Source organism: Vanacampus margaritifer, chromosome 12, assembly GCF_051991255.1.
Source record: "Vanacampus margaritifer isolate UIUO_Vmar chromosome 12, RoL_Vmar_1.0, whole genome shotgun sequence".
In the NCBI taxonomy this organism is placed as follows: domain Eukaryota; kingdom Metazoa; phylum Chordata; class Actinopteri; order Syngnathiformes; family Syngnathidae; genus Vanacampus; species Vanacampus margaritifer.
The window spans coordinates 10,128,269-10,145,457 of record NC_135443.1 but is presented as its reverse complement, the minus strand read 5'-3'; the positions used below and the strand labels follow the sequence as shown (position 1 = coordinate 10,145,457).

General features: G+C 37.9%; 1 protein-coding gene across 2 annotated transcripts in view; it reads right to left on the bottom strand.

The window, feature by feature from the left end:
• Positions 1–17,189, bottom strand: part of inpp5a (inositol polyphosphate-5-phosphatase A) — a 143,817-nt gene that overhangs the window by 21,545 nt on the left and 105,083 nt on the right. For both annotated transcript variants that reach the window (XM_077582250.1, XM_077582249.1), the window contains exons 10-12: positions 13,385–13,480; positions 11,951–12,025; positions 3,203–3,276 (exon numbers count right to left, since the gene is read on the bottom strand). In XM_077582250.1, coding sequence (XP_077438376.1) covers positions 3,203–3,276; positions 11,951–12,025; positions 13,385–13,480 — 245 coding nt within the window. The remainder of the gene's footprint in view (positions 1–3,202; positions 3,277–11,950; positions 12,026–13,384; positions 13,481–17,189) is intronic.

Genomic DNA, 17,189 nt, shown 5'->3' with positions numbered 1-17,189 from the left:
TCTTTATGTGGCCTTCAAATGAAAAAGTTTGGACACCCCTGTTGTAAATGCATCCAAACTTCAAGTGCAAAATGATCTATCACCTTCCCAAGCCACCTGACTTACACAATATGCTTAAAGTCAGATTTGACATGAAATACTCACATTTTAAGGTTGCTCCAACCAGAGTGCATCCAGAATATATATGTGGCCTGAAGTTGAGTAAATGACGGACTTAAGACAACAGGAGAATCAGCGAAGCCAGAAAAGTCCGCGGCTGCGCAACATTTCCCTCTTACGCATTCTGGAGAATACGGCCGATACGGCGTACTCTCTCGCAACACTGCAAGTGTCGGTGTGCGCGGCCCTGTGGCTGACCAGTGCATGGCAGCCGACTGGCTCCAAGTCCAGCTATGACAAGTCGCGGGTAAATTCCTCACCTCGGTGCTTAAGTACTTATACTTGTCAGCAGCAACATTGACAGACAATTTTTGAGAGTAAAAAGATGTGCATCGTTTTACAAATACTGCAGCGAAAAACAGGAAAAACTGCGAATTCAGATGGTGGAACCAAACTTACATTATAAATAAAAGAGTTGTTTAAAGGTTCAGGTCATACCTTTTTGAAAAATGATTGGTGTGGTATAATTCATAAATGTCATTTTCCCAAGGTTAACAGAAAATAGCAAAACAGAATAGGAGCGTCCCTTAAAAAATATACGCTATTCAGTGAAAAGCTAGAGATTCATTTTTAACCCCGGAGAACCCGCGGGGTCAAATTTGGCCCCTATAAATGCTGCTATTCAAATAACAAAGACCTTTTTTTTTTACAAATTTAACTTCAAAAGTCCAGAGTGCCACTTCTGACCCCCGCATGGGGCCATCTAGTGGATGAATATTGCACTTACATGAGCCAGAGTGGTGGTGACAAGATGGCTGGCAACATGCTGTTTTGTTGAGCTGGAAATCAATCCACACAAAACCATCTTCTCAGCAAACCATCAGATGGTAAAATTGTTTTTTTTTTGTTAATCTATTTCATATCATGTTGCAGAATGCCTAGGAGTATGTCATATATATATATATTTGATAAATTAGCAACTCTGAGCTAGTTCAAAAAACAAGGGTTAAAATTGAAAAAACATCTATTTTGGTGGTCAGTGAACTTATAGCAGTCATTTAATGTATAATTCATAATTTTCCAAAGAAGAAAAGGGTTCTTGGGTTCTCCAGGATTAACCACCATATTAGTATATTACTAACTTTGCGATTCCTAGCACAACACCACAGACAAAATTCACTTGCAGATGAAATGTTTGTGAATAGAATTGATTTATAGATTTGAACAAAAAGTGAGCCGTGCGCGGCGAGTGCGAGGTTGTCTTCTGATGGCCGCCACTAAAAAGAGTAATTACTTCACAGATGGCGAGGGGCTGGTCCGGAGCAGACTATGTGATGGAGAACAATCATTGAGGCTTGATTGCTCAAGAAGCACAAGGCGGACCTGACAGGAGGAGGGCTTCCACAATGTGCGATGATGAGTGTGTGCGTGTAATAGAAATGGGAGGAGGGGACTGTTTAAGTTTAACTAGGCCACTGCGACCCATTACGGGGTTGACAATGATGTGGTTTGTTACACACACAGAGTAGATCAAATCAAATTTCATGTGCTGCTCCTGGGTTTCATCTATTTGATTCATCATCACCTCAAGTATGAGGAAATCATCATTTGTATTCCAACACGGCAGCACAGTCACATCCCTCCCTGTGGAAAGATGATTAAGTATTATATGGATAGGTGCAAATGTCATCCGGTATAAAAGGACAATAAATCCATATGTCACTTATGCAAAGTGATGTAAATGGGGCCCCTGATTAAGACACAGAGTCATTTAAAAAACAGGGACCGGCAGAACCTTGACACACACACACACACCTACTGCGTCTCGGGCTCTCACACACACACTGGAATTCAACACAGCACTTCATGCGGCACATGAGAACTATTTCAAAATCTCTCTCTCTCTCTCTCTCTAAAATCCCCGTAGCCCTGCGCCTGCCACCCCGAGCAGTTTATCAAGTAATTATTGTTTGATTACAGCGTTTCATTATCTGCACTGATTGAGTCACAACCAACGGCAAAGGTCAAGCGCCATTAACGCGCTGCTCCCGAAACATATTTCCACGCCGACAGCGTGTTTGCCCTCCCTCTCCTCTGAAAGGGCTAATTGCAAATGCATTTGTTTGAGGAAAAGACGAGAGGAGACCGGCCGCGTGCTCGCTCCAGGTCCCGCTGAGGCAGAATAGTCCATCCCATAAAAAAAAGATTTCACACCAATTCAGACGACGGGCACATACACTGAAACAGTTTTGGGTCAATTGAGACAGACCTTGCATGAAACCATTTCGGGGGGGAAAAAGACTGAATTACATATTTTGATGTTCAATATGAGGCAGTATGACACGGTGATCAACTTTTTAAGTAGACTGGATGAATGGTAACTCACTGCGGCTGCTTTGCTGAGATGGGAACATAAGTATCAGCAATAACTCGTTGGATACAAAGTGTTTGAATACATTTTTAAGTATTTGTATTGTGTATTTATTTTTGCTCAATATGAATGACACAACTTGGTAAGTAGAATGTCAGTCTTTAGGTTTCACAAATGATTTGTAACAGAAATGTTTGTCATTGCGAGATACATGCAGTGAGGATTTGCATTTTTCACAAATCAACAAATCAATAACAAAAGTGATTAAAAACTAAAGTAAAATCACTGCCTCCGCATATTTATCTGGATCCACGCTTTAAAGTAATCTTCTTTCTTGGCTGATTCTCCAAGTTTTAACCAAAAACTGGTAAAAATAAATAAATAAATAAATAAATTGGGCGGGGGGGGGGGGGGGGTGATTAATCTGCCATATGTAAAAAACAAAAACAAAAAGCAAACCAAACAACAACAAAAAATCTCATGCCCTATGTCTTCTCTTACATACTAGAATCATCATGAGAATTTTTGATTTAGTGTGAATTTGAACTGAATAAAAATAGTGGCATCAAAAAAAATATCTTGAAGATAAATGAAAACTATGCTGGCAGTATTGTGTACAGGACAAAAATCATAAACTGATTTTTATTTTATTTTTTTAAAGCATAAGCAGCAGTACAGTACTGTACTGAAGAAATATCCAGTGTGTGTGTGTGCGTGTGTGTGGACCCATACCTGGGTGGGAAAGATATTTCCAATTCATGCAGTCGATCCTTGAACACTGACAGTTCTTTGTCGTACTCTAAAAGCTGTGGAGGGAAAAAAAAGCAACAAATGAAAACATGCAGTGAGAGACTAGCATCAACAAAACTTCAATTACATTTGATCTTCATTGCAGCAAAGAGCAACTGTGCAATCAGCTACTCTAAAATTTTGAAAGTGAATAATACAACGATAATCTATTGTATGTGACAATATTGAGACTTCCAGTTTGCCTTTAGGAAACCTGGTGGGTGTTCACAAACAGTCAGGCAGTGACAACTTGCATTTTGTCTTTGACAGCTTTTCTGATAGAAGAGCTGCAATGACACAAACTACTCAATAACAACAAAAAAAATCCAGTGGTGACTACTTTGATTGATTACTATCCATCCATTATCTCTATCGCTTATCCCGAGTAGGGTCACTGGGACATGGAGGCTATCGCGTGCGGGGCTGACAGATAGCGACAGATTCTCAATCAGTGGCAAAATGGCCGCCCCCTGTGATGGATAAAAAATGGGTGGATTTTGCTGCTTAACTCATATTCCACAAAAACAATATTAACCAGATTACTGTGTTTAGACTAGCAGGGCTGCATGGAACATATTGTAAAGATTATTATTTTTTTTAGTTCATTTCCCCTTTAAGCAGGAACGTCCAAGCTTTTTCCTCTGAGGGCTGTTTACAAAAAATAAATCAAAGGATGGGAAAGGCCTCTTTGATATTCTCCAACTTTATTAAACATACTAAAACCATTCAATCAAGCAATTATGTATTATAGTTATTTTAGCATTTTTATGCATTTGTTTGTTTTCTTTCTTAGTTTTAACTTTCTGTTAAAGGTGATAAAAAAATTATTTTTCATTATTATTTTGGGGTGGCCCTCGCCCTGTATTGCACAACAATAGATCCACCCCTGCCCAGAGCAGATCTCCACATTCAGAACCAAATCAACAGCAAGCTGTGTAATAAGTTGCCAATTTTGAAAGCAGCGTTTACTTGTGGATTTTAATCAATCATTAAGGTGATATGGTCATAAACCAGACCTTGACAAAGACAGCAGAAAGTGGAGGAAAACGCCAAATTGTTTTTGTCTTAATCATTACTCACGAGGCATTATATATATATATATATATATATATATATATATATATATATATATATATATATATATATACATATATACATATATATACATATATACACACATATATATATATATATACACACATATATATATATATATATATACACATATATATATATATATATACACATATATATACATATATATATATATATATATACACACACATATATATATATACACACATATATATATATATATATACATATATATATATATATACATATATATATATATATATATACACACACACACATATATATATACACATATATATATATATATACATATATATACATGTTACTATTGTAATTGTAAGTAGTACATTTGTATATCTAGTAAAACTCTATAAAGCAAATGTATAATTAGTTTTGAGTTGTCAGGTGCATCGCACCCACGGAGCATGTGGGTGTCACAACCGGTGGGTGTCCCGCTACTTTTCAAAAAGTTGCAGACTATAAATAAATAAATAAATAAATAAATGAATAAAAACAGGTGCAAGCCATGTCATTTTTTTTAAATTTTTTAATTTTTATTTTTTTACATATTTTCTGAGGGCTACTAGAAAATAGACAGCGGGCCACAAATGGCCTCCGGGCCATAATTTGTCCACTGCTGCTGTAAAGCACTTTGAATTGCTTGATGTATGAATGGTACGACACAAATACAAAACTTGTCTTTGCCTAGCAGTGCTAGTCAATATAGCCGACGCAAATAATAATAACCATAAACAACAATAACAAAAACACAAGTAACCATGAACGACGCTTTCTCAATGACAAAAACTGTCAGCAAATGACAACTTTGGCCAAACGTGTGTGTGTGTGTGTGTGTGTTGCCCTGTCCGACAAGGGGGTTCTCTCGCCACAGTGCCAGTCCTTCTATACACTCTTCATTAATCATGTCTCTTCACCCAGCTGTACTCACTCGCTAGAGTGTACACACATACGTCCCCCAATTTACTCCCTTTCACAAAAGCCATAAATCATTAGTGAAAAGTGCAATTAGTGGCTTCTTGTATACATTAATTATCTGGGAGATGAACAGGTAGCTATGGCACCTGCATGACTGCCTCCCTGATAGACTGACAGCGATGTTTCTCTTAGCAACCCTTGGAGGTCCTCGCTGGGATCCCTTGCCTTCTTTCCTTTCAGATTGGGAAACGTCAGGATGAACCGGAGACGGTTCGTTTTGATTGTAAAAATGGGCTGTGGTACATTTTTCAGAGCGGGGAACAATTACTGTCTGAAGATCCTAAGATGAGAAGCATTTGACAGAAACTGAACAGGCAAGTGGACATTAATGACATTACATTGGTGTATTACATCTGGCGCTACGTTGACATGTACATGATGAAATATCACGAGGGATGACGGAACCAAGGCTTGTAATATGAGAGTGTGACTATTGCCTAGCCTGACCAATTCCCGCTGTCTGACTATGACGTGTGCGTAAAGTTCAAATCATCGTCAAGTTGACATGTAAGCGCAAGCCTGACGTCTTCGCGGTGGCTTTTCAGTGTTAGTATTTGTGATTATGTGTCAGCCATGTAGAACAGTGGCCATTACTTGCAGCCAGCGGGGCCTCCCAGTCGGAGTCTCGGTGGTTCAAGAGGGCAGATGTGCCGCATTCATCAAACTCACACTGCCGGGGGGTCATAGGAGAGACTCACACAGTGTGGATGAGGGATGGCGGCGCATGGGATGCAACCCCACGCTCCACTGTCCACCCCTGTCCCGCCATCCATCCAAAGCACGTGCGGGTGTCAAAACACAATCAAAATGTGGCGGCACACACTATTATCCTTATATGAGCTCATTACATTTAGTAATGATGTAACTGCCAGAATGGAAGATTTTTTTTTCTGAAAATGGTGGTGTTGGTCAGTATCAAAATTGTTAATCCGGTGCTTTGTTTTTCTCTCGTTTCTCTGTGTGCCTGTCTGTGATGTAAATAGAAGCATTGTGGGTAATGCAGTGTCATGGCTAACCAGTGTTAGCAGCAGAGTCCAAATGTTAAGGCACAATTTCACCCAAAAATACTTTTTTTTTTTCTCTCTCTCTTTTTTTTTTAAAAACCCAAAAATACTTGATACGATGCAAACCTTCCTTTCTTTGCTGTACAATGGAGATGTGTGGCTGATAGCTGATTTGCTCTCTGACATAGGAACAGACGTGTCTGGAAGTTAGCATTAGCATACACAGGGTAACGTGTGTGTTTGATGGAACGCAACGTCCTGCACTCTAAAAAGAGAATTTCAATTTAATCAATTTAAGATTACAAATTAAATTGAAACAATTTTTAAAAAAAAAATGCTTCAATTGGTAACAACTCATCATAAATTAAACTTAATATATTCACTTTGGATTAACTTCAACCGTGTGCTACCAATTGAAAACATTATTTTTAAGTTGTTCAACAATTCAATTTGTAATCTTAAATTGGTGCAACAATTCTCTTTTTAGAGTGAGTTTGATACGCTAACATTTTCTTATTGTGATTACTGAGGCATTAATCAGTGAAGTCACGTTTACAAACAACCAAAAGGCGTTTTTTTTTTTTTCTTTTTTTTTCTGGGTATGCCCATGGTTGACATCGAAATACAGTACTAACACAATATCACATTCGGTCGAAGACATGAATGGAGTCCTGTAAGGAACGGCACGACCTATGTAATATAATTAGAATTATCGGATTTTTAAGATGAATGAATTTTTAGGTCACCGTTAAATGGCGCTAAATTTTACACACTTTGAAGCTTTTATTTTTATTATGCTCGTGTCATGTGCAAATTTTATTTTGGTTGTGTAAATCAATATAATACTACTAAATTATGCATAGTATTGAAGCAAAACAAAAGGTTTTGGAAAAAGATCAAATAAAAACAAAAATAAAAAACATTATTTTATTTTTCTTTAGCACCGTACGTTTTCCATATTCTGTAAAAGTGTGTTTTTTTGTTTTCATTTTAAAATACACTAAAAATTTACATCTAAAATAAAACAAAAATAAGGCCACAGTGTCGCCTTCAATTGAAATTGCGCCATCATTTATTAAAATGTCAGGAATGCTGGTACAAAGCTGCAAAGTTGATTAAAAGTTAAATCTATATCATCTTAATTGTCTTTATTATTAATTTGTACACACCTTAAAGAATTAAGAACAGCTGCATGCTGCCCTAATATGCCGCAATTTACATATGGCCCAATTAATCGACTAATCACGATTACTGTTAAATAATTTTTTGTGGAGGCCTTACCTCTGCAAGATGAACAATTCCTTCACTGTTACTATTTTTTTCCCCCACAATTTAAATTTGATCTGCATACACACTGTGTACAACCTTGTAAATGACACCCAAAAAAAAAAAAAGAGAATATTTTTCAGGATCAAGTAAGTAATGTGTCTATGTATTCTAATCTACTTGGAAATCTTACCTGCTTCCACATACATACTGTCGTTACATTCTGCATCTATCAATCCAATATGAGATTGAGGGTTGGACGCTGATTGAGGGAAATGGGGTATGATACAAATACTTTAAGTGGGTGGAAGAGTTGATAAAGCAGATGAGTAGCATATGGCCGTGTGTGCTTGCGATCTGTTCTAAGTGAATGTTGAGTAATTCATTCAGGTGAATGGACAAGACCGCATGCCAGAATTTCACACTACATTTAATCCCAGGTCAATTAAGCATAATGCTCTGCTGCTGTGGCGGGTGAGTGGTTTAAAAATCCGCTTCTATTGGTTCAAGGCCTCTTGACATTATAAAGCCAACAGTAGTTTGTCAACCAGAAATGACCTTGGGAGTTGTGGAGGAGGTGATGCGAGATGATGCAGTACAATATCACACAGGGGGGGAAGATGAAGAAGTGTCTGGGTAAAAACTACCTTGTCAAGAGTTGGAATTTCTGACTTTGCTTGGATGAGAAATCGGATCCTAAATCAGAGAGGCGGTAATAGTGGAGGCCGGAAGTTGAGGGATAAAAAAAAAAAAAAAAAAACGGGGAATATGAGGTGTTCGGCCCCCAACTGTCCCTCTCAGCTCACTGGTGACTTGTCCAGCACCTGTAATTGTGCTTTGATTTAAATCTTGTCAAATATCCTCAGTGACAACACCTGCTGCCGTTAAAAGCCATCAATAAATGCTGGGGTGAAAGGTCATTTAATTTGATTTTTACACCTCATACTTGGCTTTCATTGCCAGGGCAATATTTTTCTTTCTTTTTATGGGACCTTCATTATTTGGTGTGGAAAAGCAATAAAGCGACTGAGAGAGAGAGAGAGAGGTGGCCGATTGGTACCAGGAGGAGATCTGACCCAAACAAAGCTCAAATGCACTGCTGAACTTTCATTTCCATGCTAAGTGAATTACGCGGTAAAGAAGTTAGTCGCATGTCAGGAAAAGGACACCGATTCCACAATTTGGGTTAATGCACGGAAAGAAATGCCTTTGGGTAACTGTTCAAATCAGCCATGTTGCACATACGCAGCAACAAAATGATTTGCCTCCGATGGTCAGCTTTCATTTAGCATACCTTCTCGTTTTGCCAATTTGGAATTCTGTCAGGCAAAATATGTGGAGCATGTTTTGTTTTTTTTCTCCCTTCAATCATTTTTTCTTTTAACATATCATGTGAAAGGAACCTGTGGGCTTTAGAGTGATATTGCAGGCAATGCTGCCAGCATGAAAAAGAGAGGCAGGTCAGACAGCGAGGTTCATCACTTACTAGCACTAACACACACACGGACACACACACCTCTCTTGGCCAACCATCTGCCGACGCTACACTGATAAAGTTACAATAAAGAGATACTGAATCAGAATCAATGAGCGTCCCTGTGGTTGTGTGTAGAAACTATGAGGAGACCGCACATGTGCGGATGAGCAACGCAAACACGAAAACACACACACACACACACACACACACTTCCATCTCTCCACTGGAGCAGAGCCCCGCCGTGCCCCTTGACGCCACAAGAGCCCGGAAAATGTAATCTTCCCAAATACTCATCAGGGCTCTCCATCGTCCCGCCGTGACAGCGGCGGGGATAATTAATTATACAATTTCGATGGGAATATCGACTAAACAAACCTATTAATCATCGCAAAAGTCAATAGGCATGGACACATTCAATCATGTCCCGGCCAATGATTACTCCTCTCAAAATACAATAATTATTTTCAAGAGCTGCCTCGAATTAAATTTCTGTCAAGCCGGTACATGTCTTACGGTTGATGAAGGGTGCAATGATTTTTTTCCCTTCCCCTTTCCAACTGGAGGAGGGATATTTATCCGTTTAGAAAGGTAGTTTGTTTTATAAGAAGCATAGCATGGGGTGTTTAACTAGACCATCAGATTATCTCGGAAGCGCTTATTATGTCGTCTATCTTGCCTGACTTGGCCAAGAAGGAGGAGGGAAGAGCAGGCTCCAGTTACCCAGCTACGTTTCTTGCACAAATTGAATTGTTTCTCCTGGCTATATAATATGCAAAAAAAAAATCTCTTTATTCTGCTCAGTGTGCATATATACCTTCATTTTTTTGCCTTAAAAATATTTTTTTTTAAACAAATTTGATTTAATACATACAGTATGTAATCCACAGTACACTTTTAATGTATACACTTGGACAACCTAATGGAATCCAAATACATATTTTGCCCCTTTAAACATAATTGATCATTCTTACCCAATTTCCACTGAGTAGTTGGCTTAAGCTCTTTACCTTGTAAAACAGTGGTTCTTAACCTTGTTAGAGGTACTGAACCCCACCAGTTTCCTATGTGCATTCGTCGAACCCTTCTTTATTGAAGAAAAAAAAATGTTTTTTTTTTCTTCAAATTCATATATAGGGTTTACTGGTGAACAAAATGAACAGGGAGAGCAGCCTTCTCATCGAATCATGGCTCTCTCCATCTTGAATTCAGAAAGTGTTGTGTTCTTGCATTCTCCATCTCCATGCAGATTAAATAACTGTTGCTTTAGCTGACTCCCATCACTCAACTCAATTCTATATTTATAGAGCACTTTAAAAGAACCTCTGCTATTTTCTTATGATGGAACCCAGGGACAACAGATTTAAATGAAACAGCAGAGGCCTCAGACTTGAACCCTGTGGGACGCCATACGTTCTGTTATACATGTGAACTCATATTGCACATAATCAGACGGCTACTTTTATTTATTTATTTTGCGCGACATGGTTAGTATGAAGGGATTACAATCAGGGCTCTAAATGAACTTTTTTTGATCACCGGTCAATGTCAAATTGGTAATGCTCTAAAGTTATCAGCCAAAAGGATTGGACTTGATTTTTTCATAAGATAACTTTTTTTTCGGTTGAGAGCCTCAAGAAAATACAATGCAGCAGATACTTAAACCGAGTTATTGAACAACTAACTAACCTAGTGTTGACAAACATAAAGATGCATTTGAGGGGAAAATGTATATCTAATCTGAGCAGCATAATACTGTATGAATGTATTTATATGCTGTGTATGTTATGAGATAAATACTAGCAAGGTCATTTGCATTTGTGTGTTGACCCAATGTTAAGTTCCAGTTAGTTTAACTTGTTGGCTCAATTTCAGCATTATAGACGCATTTAGCCGATTCTGTTCTCTTTGATATTTATGTGTTGTCACACTAAGCAAAAAACTTTTTTTTGTGGTCATGAAGCGAACTTCAGCCATACTTTTCAAATAGCTGAGGCGCCCGGGTCGCAATGAGCAGCCACCGCCACTGCACAGCGGCTTTGGTGGCGGCTGGGTGGGGCTGAGCTCCTCGCACACACATTTCCTTTTTCATTGGTGCTTCTTCTGCACGGCAAACTAGTCCACAAAATGACTGTATATCTAACCGGCACGATTGCCTCTTGCATCACCAGCCAAAGAGGCGTTTAAGTTTTTATCACCACCTGCCAAAATGAATTTTAACCCACATTTGGCGGGTGTTCATTTTAGAACTCTGATTACAACAAGAAATCACACGACGTACCATCACAGCAGCAACAAGTCAAATACCGAGCGCAGCAAATTCCCTGCAGCACAGATAGGCCAAGAAATGTGGCGTGATCACCTGCAGCCAATGATGGCCAAGCTGGGCGTATCATCATGAAACATTTGAGTCGAATGTTTGTTTTGAACTCCACCGAACCCCTGGGGTTCAATCCAACCCAGGGTAAGAACCACTGGTTTAAAAAGTTTTTTAAAAATGCCAAAATAATCAATCCCAACCATGTAATAGGTTAACTTTTAGTATATACGCACTTTTTATCCTATTGTACGTATTACTATATTGTGTGAATATAAAACAACTTCCTTTAACAAAAAACAACAACAACAAGTCCTCATTTAAAAGCGTCATACGCGACAATAAAAACGGACCCTCTTAGAATGTACTGAAAATCAATGTGAAGTGTGGTCAATGGCAGCCGTAGCTATTATACGTTGGGAAGAGAAAGTCTATATGGTCAATAAAAGAAATTAAAGCTGCAATAAGTGACTTGGAATGAATAAATGATTGAAAGTGGATGAATATACAAAAGGTTAGGAGGCATTCCGGTGACTTACCGAGGTCCCATTGTTTTCCCGGAAAACGTCTTGGTTGACATAACTAAAAAGCTTCTTTTCAAGCTGAAGGACGACCTGAATGGGCGGCAAGAGAGAGATGGACCTCTGATTAATACCATTACTAATGGGAAGGGCACTTAGTAATTAGAGCACTAATGAACAGCGCTGTGCTGCAGTGTTAAGCAGTTAATTCGACACGTGTCTATAATATCAAATCACGCTGCATGTTAAACCCAAATAATTGTGGTCATTTAACATACTGCCATTTACAGGGCAATAAAATAAATGTTTGTATTGCTAATTAAGTTTGATTAAAAATAGTTTTGTGGGAATGCTAGATGCACTTCCATACATACAAACCATCATTACCAGCTCTTCGATACGGTTCAGTGTCGCATTTGAGGAGGTTGCGGGTTCGAATCCCACCTCCGACTGTACATTGCAAATATATCCATGGCCATTATGCTAAGTTAGTTGTTAGTTAGTTGTTTCTGCATTTGGCAATTTATTATTATATTATATTATTAGTATGGGATTTTTTTTTTAATGGGCTTTAGGTGAACTGATGAATACACACACGCACGCACGCACGCACGCACATGCACATGCTCACCCACATACAAAAAAAATAATATATATATATATATATATATATATATATGTGTGTATATGTATATATGTATATATATTTAAAAAAAAAAAATAATAAAAAAATAAAAGAAAAAAACATTTTTTTTATTATTATTTTTTTTTTTTAAAAGGAGAGCAATGATGATGTCAAATCGAATGAACAATACTGCGCTCTAAAGAAAAAAAAAAAGAAAAAAAATATGCTAAGGGATATAAATGTATCCCAACTGACTATCATATCATGAAATGCTTTATAATTTCACTTAAATGATTAAATGCAGGTTAGCTTTCAGCATCAGATGACACTTTTCAAGAATAAATACGCCATTGGCCATTAATTTGGACGAGTTAATTTAGCTCAGTGGTAAGTGCAATTGCCTCTTTCCCCGGAGAACCTTGGTTCAAACCCCGCTTGGATCACATTTTTAGAACATGCAATGGTTTGATACCAACTGACTATCAGATCAGGATATTGATTATGATTTCACTGAAATTATTAAATCCTACCTGAGACAGATTGCAGTTCAATTTCTCTTTTTATTCATTTGTCATTTAACGACAATTAAAAATTCATAATTTCCACATAATTTATTTTTCAATGTCCTTCATAAGCATTCATCTTAGTATTCAGCTTCCAGCATTTCCATGCAATTTCTGCAGATTTATTTTTTTTTATACTGCAGTTGGATTTACAAATGTGGAAATTTCTGTTGAATTTCAATAAGCCTTAATTATTTTTTAATGGATTTGAAAATCAATGTTGATTGAGGTCTACATCATGACAAATTATACCACATGGCTTACCTTTCTGTCATTATCACTTTCTCTATATATTAGCTTGTCGACTTCATTGGTGTCCGTGGTTCTTACTGTCTGCATGGTGGCGGTGGAACAGAAAGTCTGAAGGAGAAAAAGGCAAAAATATGCTTAGTGGTTTTATAAACAACTAAATGCCAATCCACACATCCAAACTGTAGTATCCTCAGTGACCTTTGTGGTCCGGTGACAAACAACTACTGCCTTTGACTGATTTTTAAGAAGCTTCCCATGATCACCTCACTGTCCTTTCTTTTTGACAGGACGAATGTTACTGACCCCAAGGACTGTGTATATGGTTAAATTTCCCTCTGTGGACTCTTTTAACAATGAGTTAAACATTCGACCATCTGTGTTTGAAGACAGTTGAATGAGGTAATCCCTGAGCTAGTGGTTCCCATAACACACGGCAGACACTGGATGAGCTGATTGGAATTCAAAGCACAGATTAGATAATCGGGTCAAGCCAATATAACGAACAGAAAAGGCCTTTTGAACGCAAACCAGTGCAGTTTGGACCATGAAGAAATGCCCCGATTGGCCTAACAGATTACACCAAATACTGAGAAGAGGGACAACTTGCCCACTGCGTCAACTCAATTTCGCTGCCTCAGTCTTAACCACAGATGCACATTTCTAAATCCCTAACAAATACGCCATCTTTCACTCATTTAGGCAATCCAAATGCAGGGTCAATATGGTCACCTGGCAGCCAAATGCTAATGCACTTAAATGAGTTTAAGCAGCTTTGCGCAATGAATAGGCCAAAGAAGGCACTGGTGAGATACTTTCCTTGTCAAAAAGTCATTGTTCAAACACACGCGAGCAATCATCTTTTTCCACTTTTGGTAAGCATCTAATGCGCAATTAGTGGACAGGGTCAATAAATACATATTAAACGATGATAATCTTGAAAACTTTTAAAAGCTTAAAAAAAACAATTAGATTAATAGTCATGCTTGAACATTCAATTTTCTAATTCAATTGCATTTCCCATTCAACACTCAAACTCTAACTGGGAATCTGAAATTCATTCAATTGTACTTTTTGAACATTTAAAAAACAATTGTTAATTTCTAATTATCATTGCAGCTTTAATTTATTTGTATTACATTTAGGCATTTTTAATTAGGGATGTTATATACCATTTTTTTTCAGACTGATACCAGACTACTATAAGTACTCAACTCTTGAGTAGTCACCGATACCACTAGTACTTTTGATACATCAAATTTCCCTCTAAACCAATGCCAGATATTTTTAAAGAAAGACCTATTTATTTTAATATAGCATGTTTCCTTAAAATGTTATGAAATTGATGGCCATTTTCAATTCTTCTTATTTTTAGTTCCTGATCTTAAAAGGAACACCGATTGTAATGACAAGTTTGCTCTACAGTATTAATTTGGCTGTTCCTAACATAACTATGAGATTCATTTTTCAAAAATCATTTCCACTTTAGGAACTTTATTTGGATGTACGCCGCCATTGTTATTTACGTGGCAACGCATTCAGTGTGTAGTGATGTGGAATGGCGGCTTGCTTTATACCAAGCAATGTGAAACGCGTATAAAGAAAGCAAGGTAAGCATGCGTAGCGTTCCTAAAGGTACGATCAAAACTCTTGAATGCGTCTAAAGAATGGGCGTGTGGGAGGGTGACTCCAAATCAGCAAGTTGTTTCTTTAGGAACGCTACGAAGCTTACCTTGATTTTTTTATAGGCGTTTCACATTGCTTGACAGAGAGCGAGCCGCCATTTTACGTCACTACGTACTGAATGTGTTGCCACGTAAATAACAATGGCGGTGCACGTCCAAGTAAATTTTCTACAAAAGGTATTAAAACGGAAATGATTTCTCAAAAGTTATGTTAGTAACAACCAAATAAATAATATAGAGCAAACTTGTCATTATAATCGGGGTTCTGTTTAAAACGGCAGCCGATACTGGTATCGGTCACTGTGCGAGTTATATAGATATCTTGAAATAAGGCCAGGTATCGAACCGATACCTTGTATCGGCTAAAAAAATTTTTTGGGGGACAATTAATTTTATGGAATAAAAACAACAATGAATGTTACATTTGAAAAATGGAGTAAAAAAATGCATTACCAGATTTCGTGGCATGATAGCATTTAAGTGGATTGTGGCAACAAATAGGCATTGACCCGTCTCAGCGCCCCCCCCCCCCCCTCCTGTAATACAATGGAAAGACTCAGTTGCACTTCTTCTTCAAGGAACTCGCTCTGTTATTCGATGCCACACAGTATCAGTGCAGCGACGCCCCCTTACGACGGGCCGGGTAAACTTTTAAAACTGATCATTGCATTCAAAAGCACATGCGATGTAGAGCCACTTTCATTGATCACCAAAAGTGATATTACCAAAGGAAGGGAGGATATCTTCCCTCATTTGGGCATTTGATCAGATCCTGCAAAGTGACTTGGCATTGCATTGCTGCATTATGTGTCACAGGTCAACAATGAGTGTTTGTAGAGGGCCAGAAGCTGGGGGCTGGGATGGGAGGTCGCCGAGAAAGGCGCTGGCTTTATGCATCAATGGAGGATAATCTCATGACTGTCGCAGGAGGAAGCGGCTGTTTAAAGGAGCTCTCTATTCCAGCTGCTCCTTTTAGTGGAGAGGTTAAAGCAATCTGCCCCACTTCAAAGACCAAAGACCCACACACACACACCCAAGCCTTCTGTCTACCAGTCTTTCCAGCAGATGGAGGTGAACCACTTTGCCAAACTTCAATACTGAGAAACCCATGTCAATGAGACCTATTTACTCATTCATAATCATGGAGGCATAAAAAAAAGCTTGCTTTTCATTTAGTGCACCGAAGTGCAATTATTCAGTTTTTTTTTTTTTTTTTTTTGTATAAAAGAGTCGTACTGCCTTAGCCTGTTGCATGTTTAATTAGTGTTCTAATTTGTGTTCCTTATTTATTCATCTCTATTGATGCATGTTGTACGGGGTTCGCTGATTCTTAACAGCTGTTACATTAAACTGCCCCCATGGGACATATCCTTTTAATTGAATTTAATTGAATACTGTTACTATACTGCGGTAAATTACGCACACACACTGTACATAGACTATGCATACAGTACATTACACAGTACGGATAAATATATATACTGTATAAGAAATGCATATACATACATACATACATCGATTATTTCGCTGCCGTCTGGCAGAAGAATACAGTATTTAATTCTAAAGTTGCCCAAAATCTCGAATCGTTATCCCGCCCGACTCCGGGCAAAACGTCCACGTTTTGTTACAAATTCAGCTCAGTGAGCATTTCAAAGTAATAGTTGCACACAAGTTGCATTTTCTAGTGCTGTTAAAGTCAACGCGTTAAAGTCATTGATTAATCACAAAATAAATATCGCATTAATCGTGTAATAGCGCAGAATAACCACACCATTACTTTCCTTTAGCTTGACAGTGGATGGTTACGTTAAAGGTAGCGCAGGTTGTGTTTGAGCAATAAACATAACTACATGCATAAAAGTAAAGCATTTAATAAATGTCTATGTATGCCATTTAAAATATTCATTCATGCCAAAATATTGGGGGGGAAGCGTGTGCAGTGGATCAAAAAATATTGAAGACGTCCTCATAACATTAAATGTCAAAAGAATTAACACACAACAGGTGCTCGTCAAATTTGGCGGGAAAAAAATGTTGATAAAAAGCCTTTTTAATTGAGTGACTAATCAATCATGCTTAAGATTCTAAAATGTGATTAATCTTATTTTTTAAAAAAGTATCGTTTGGCAGCTAAA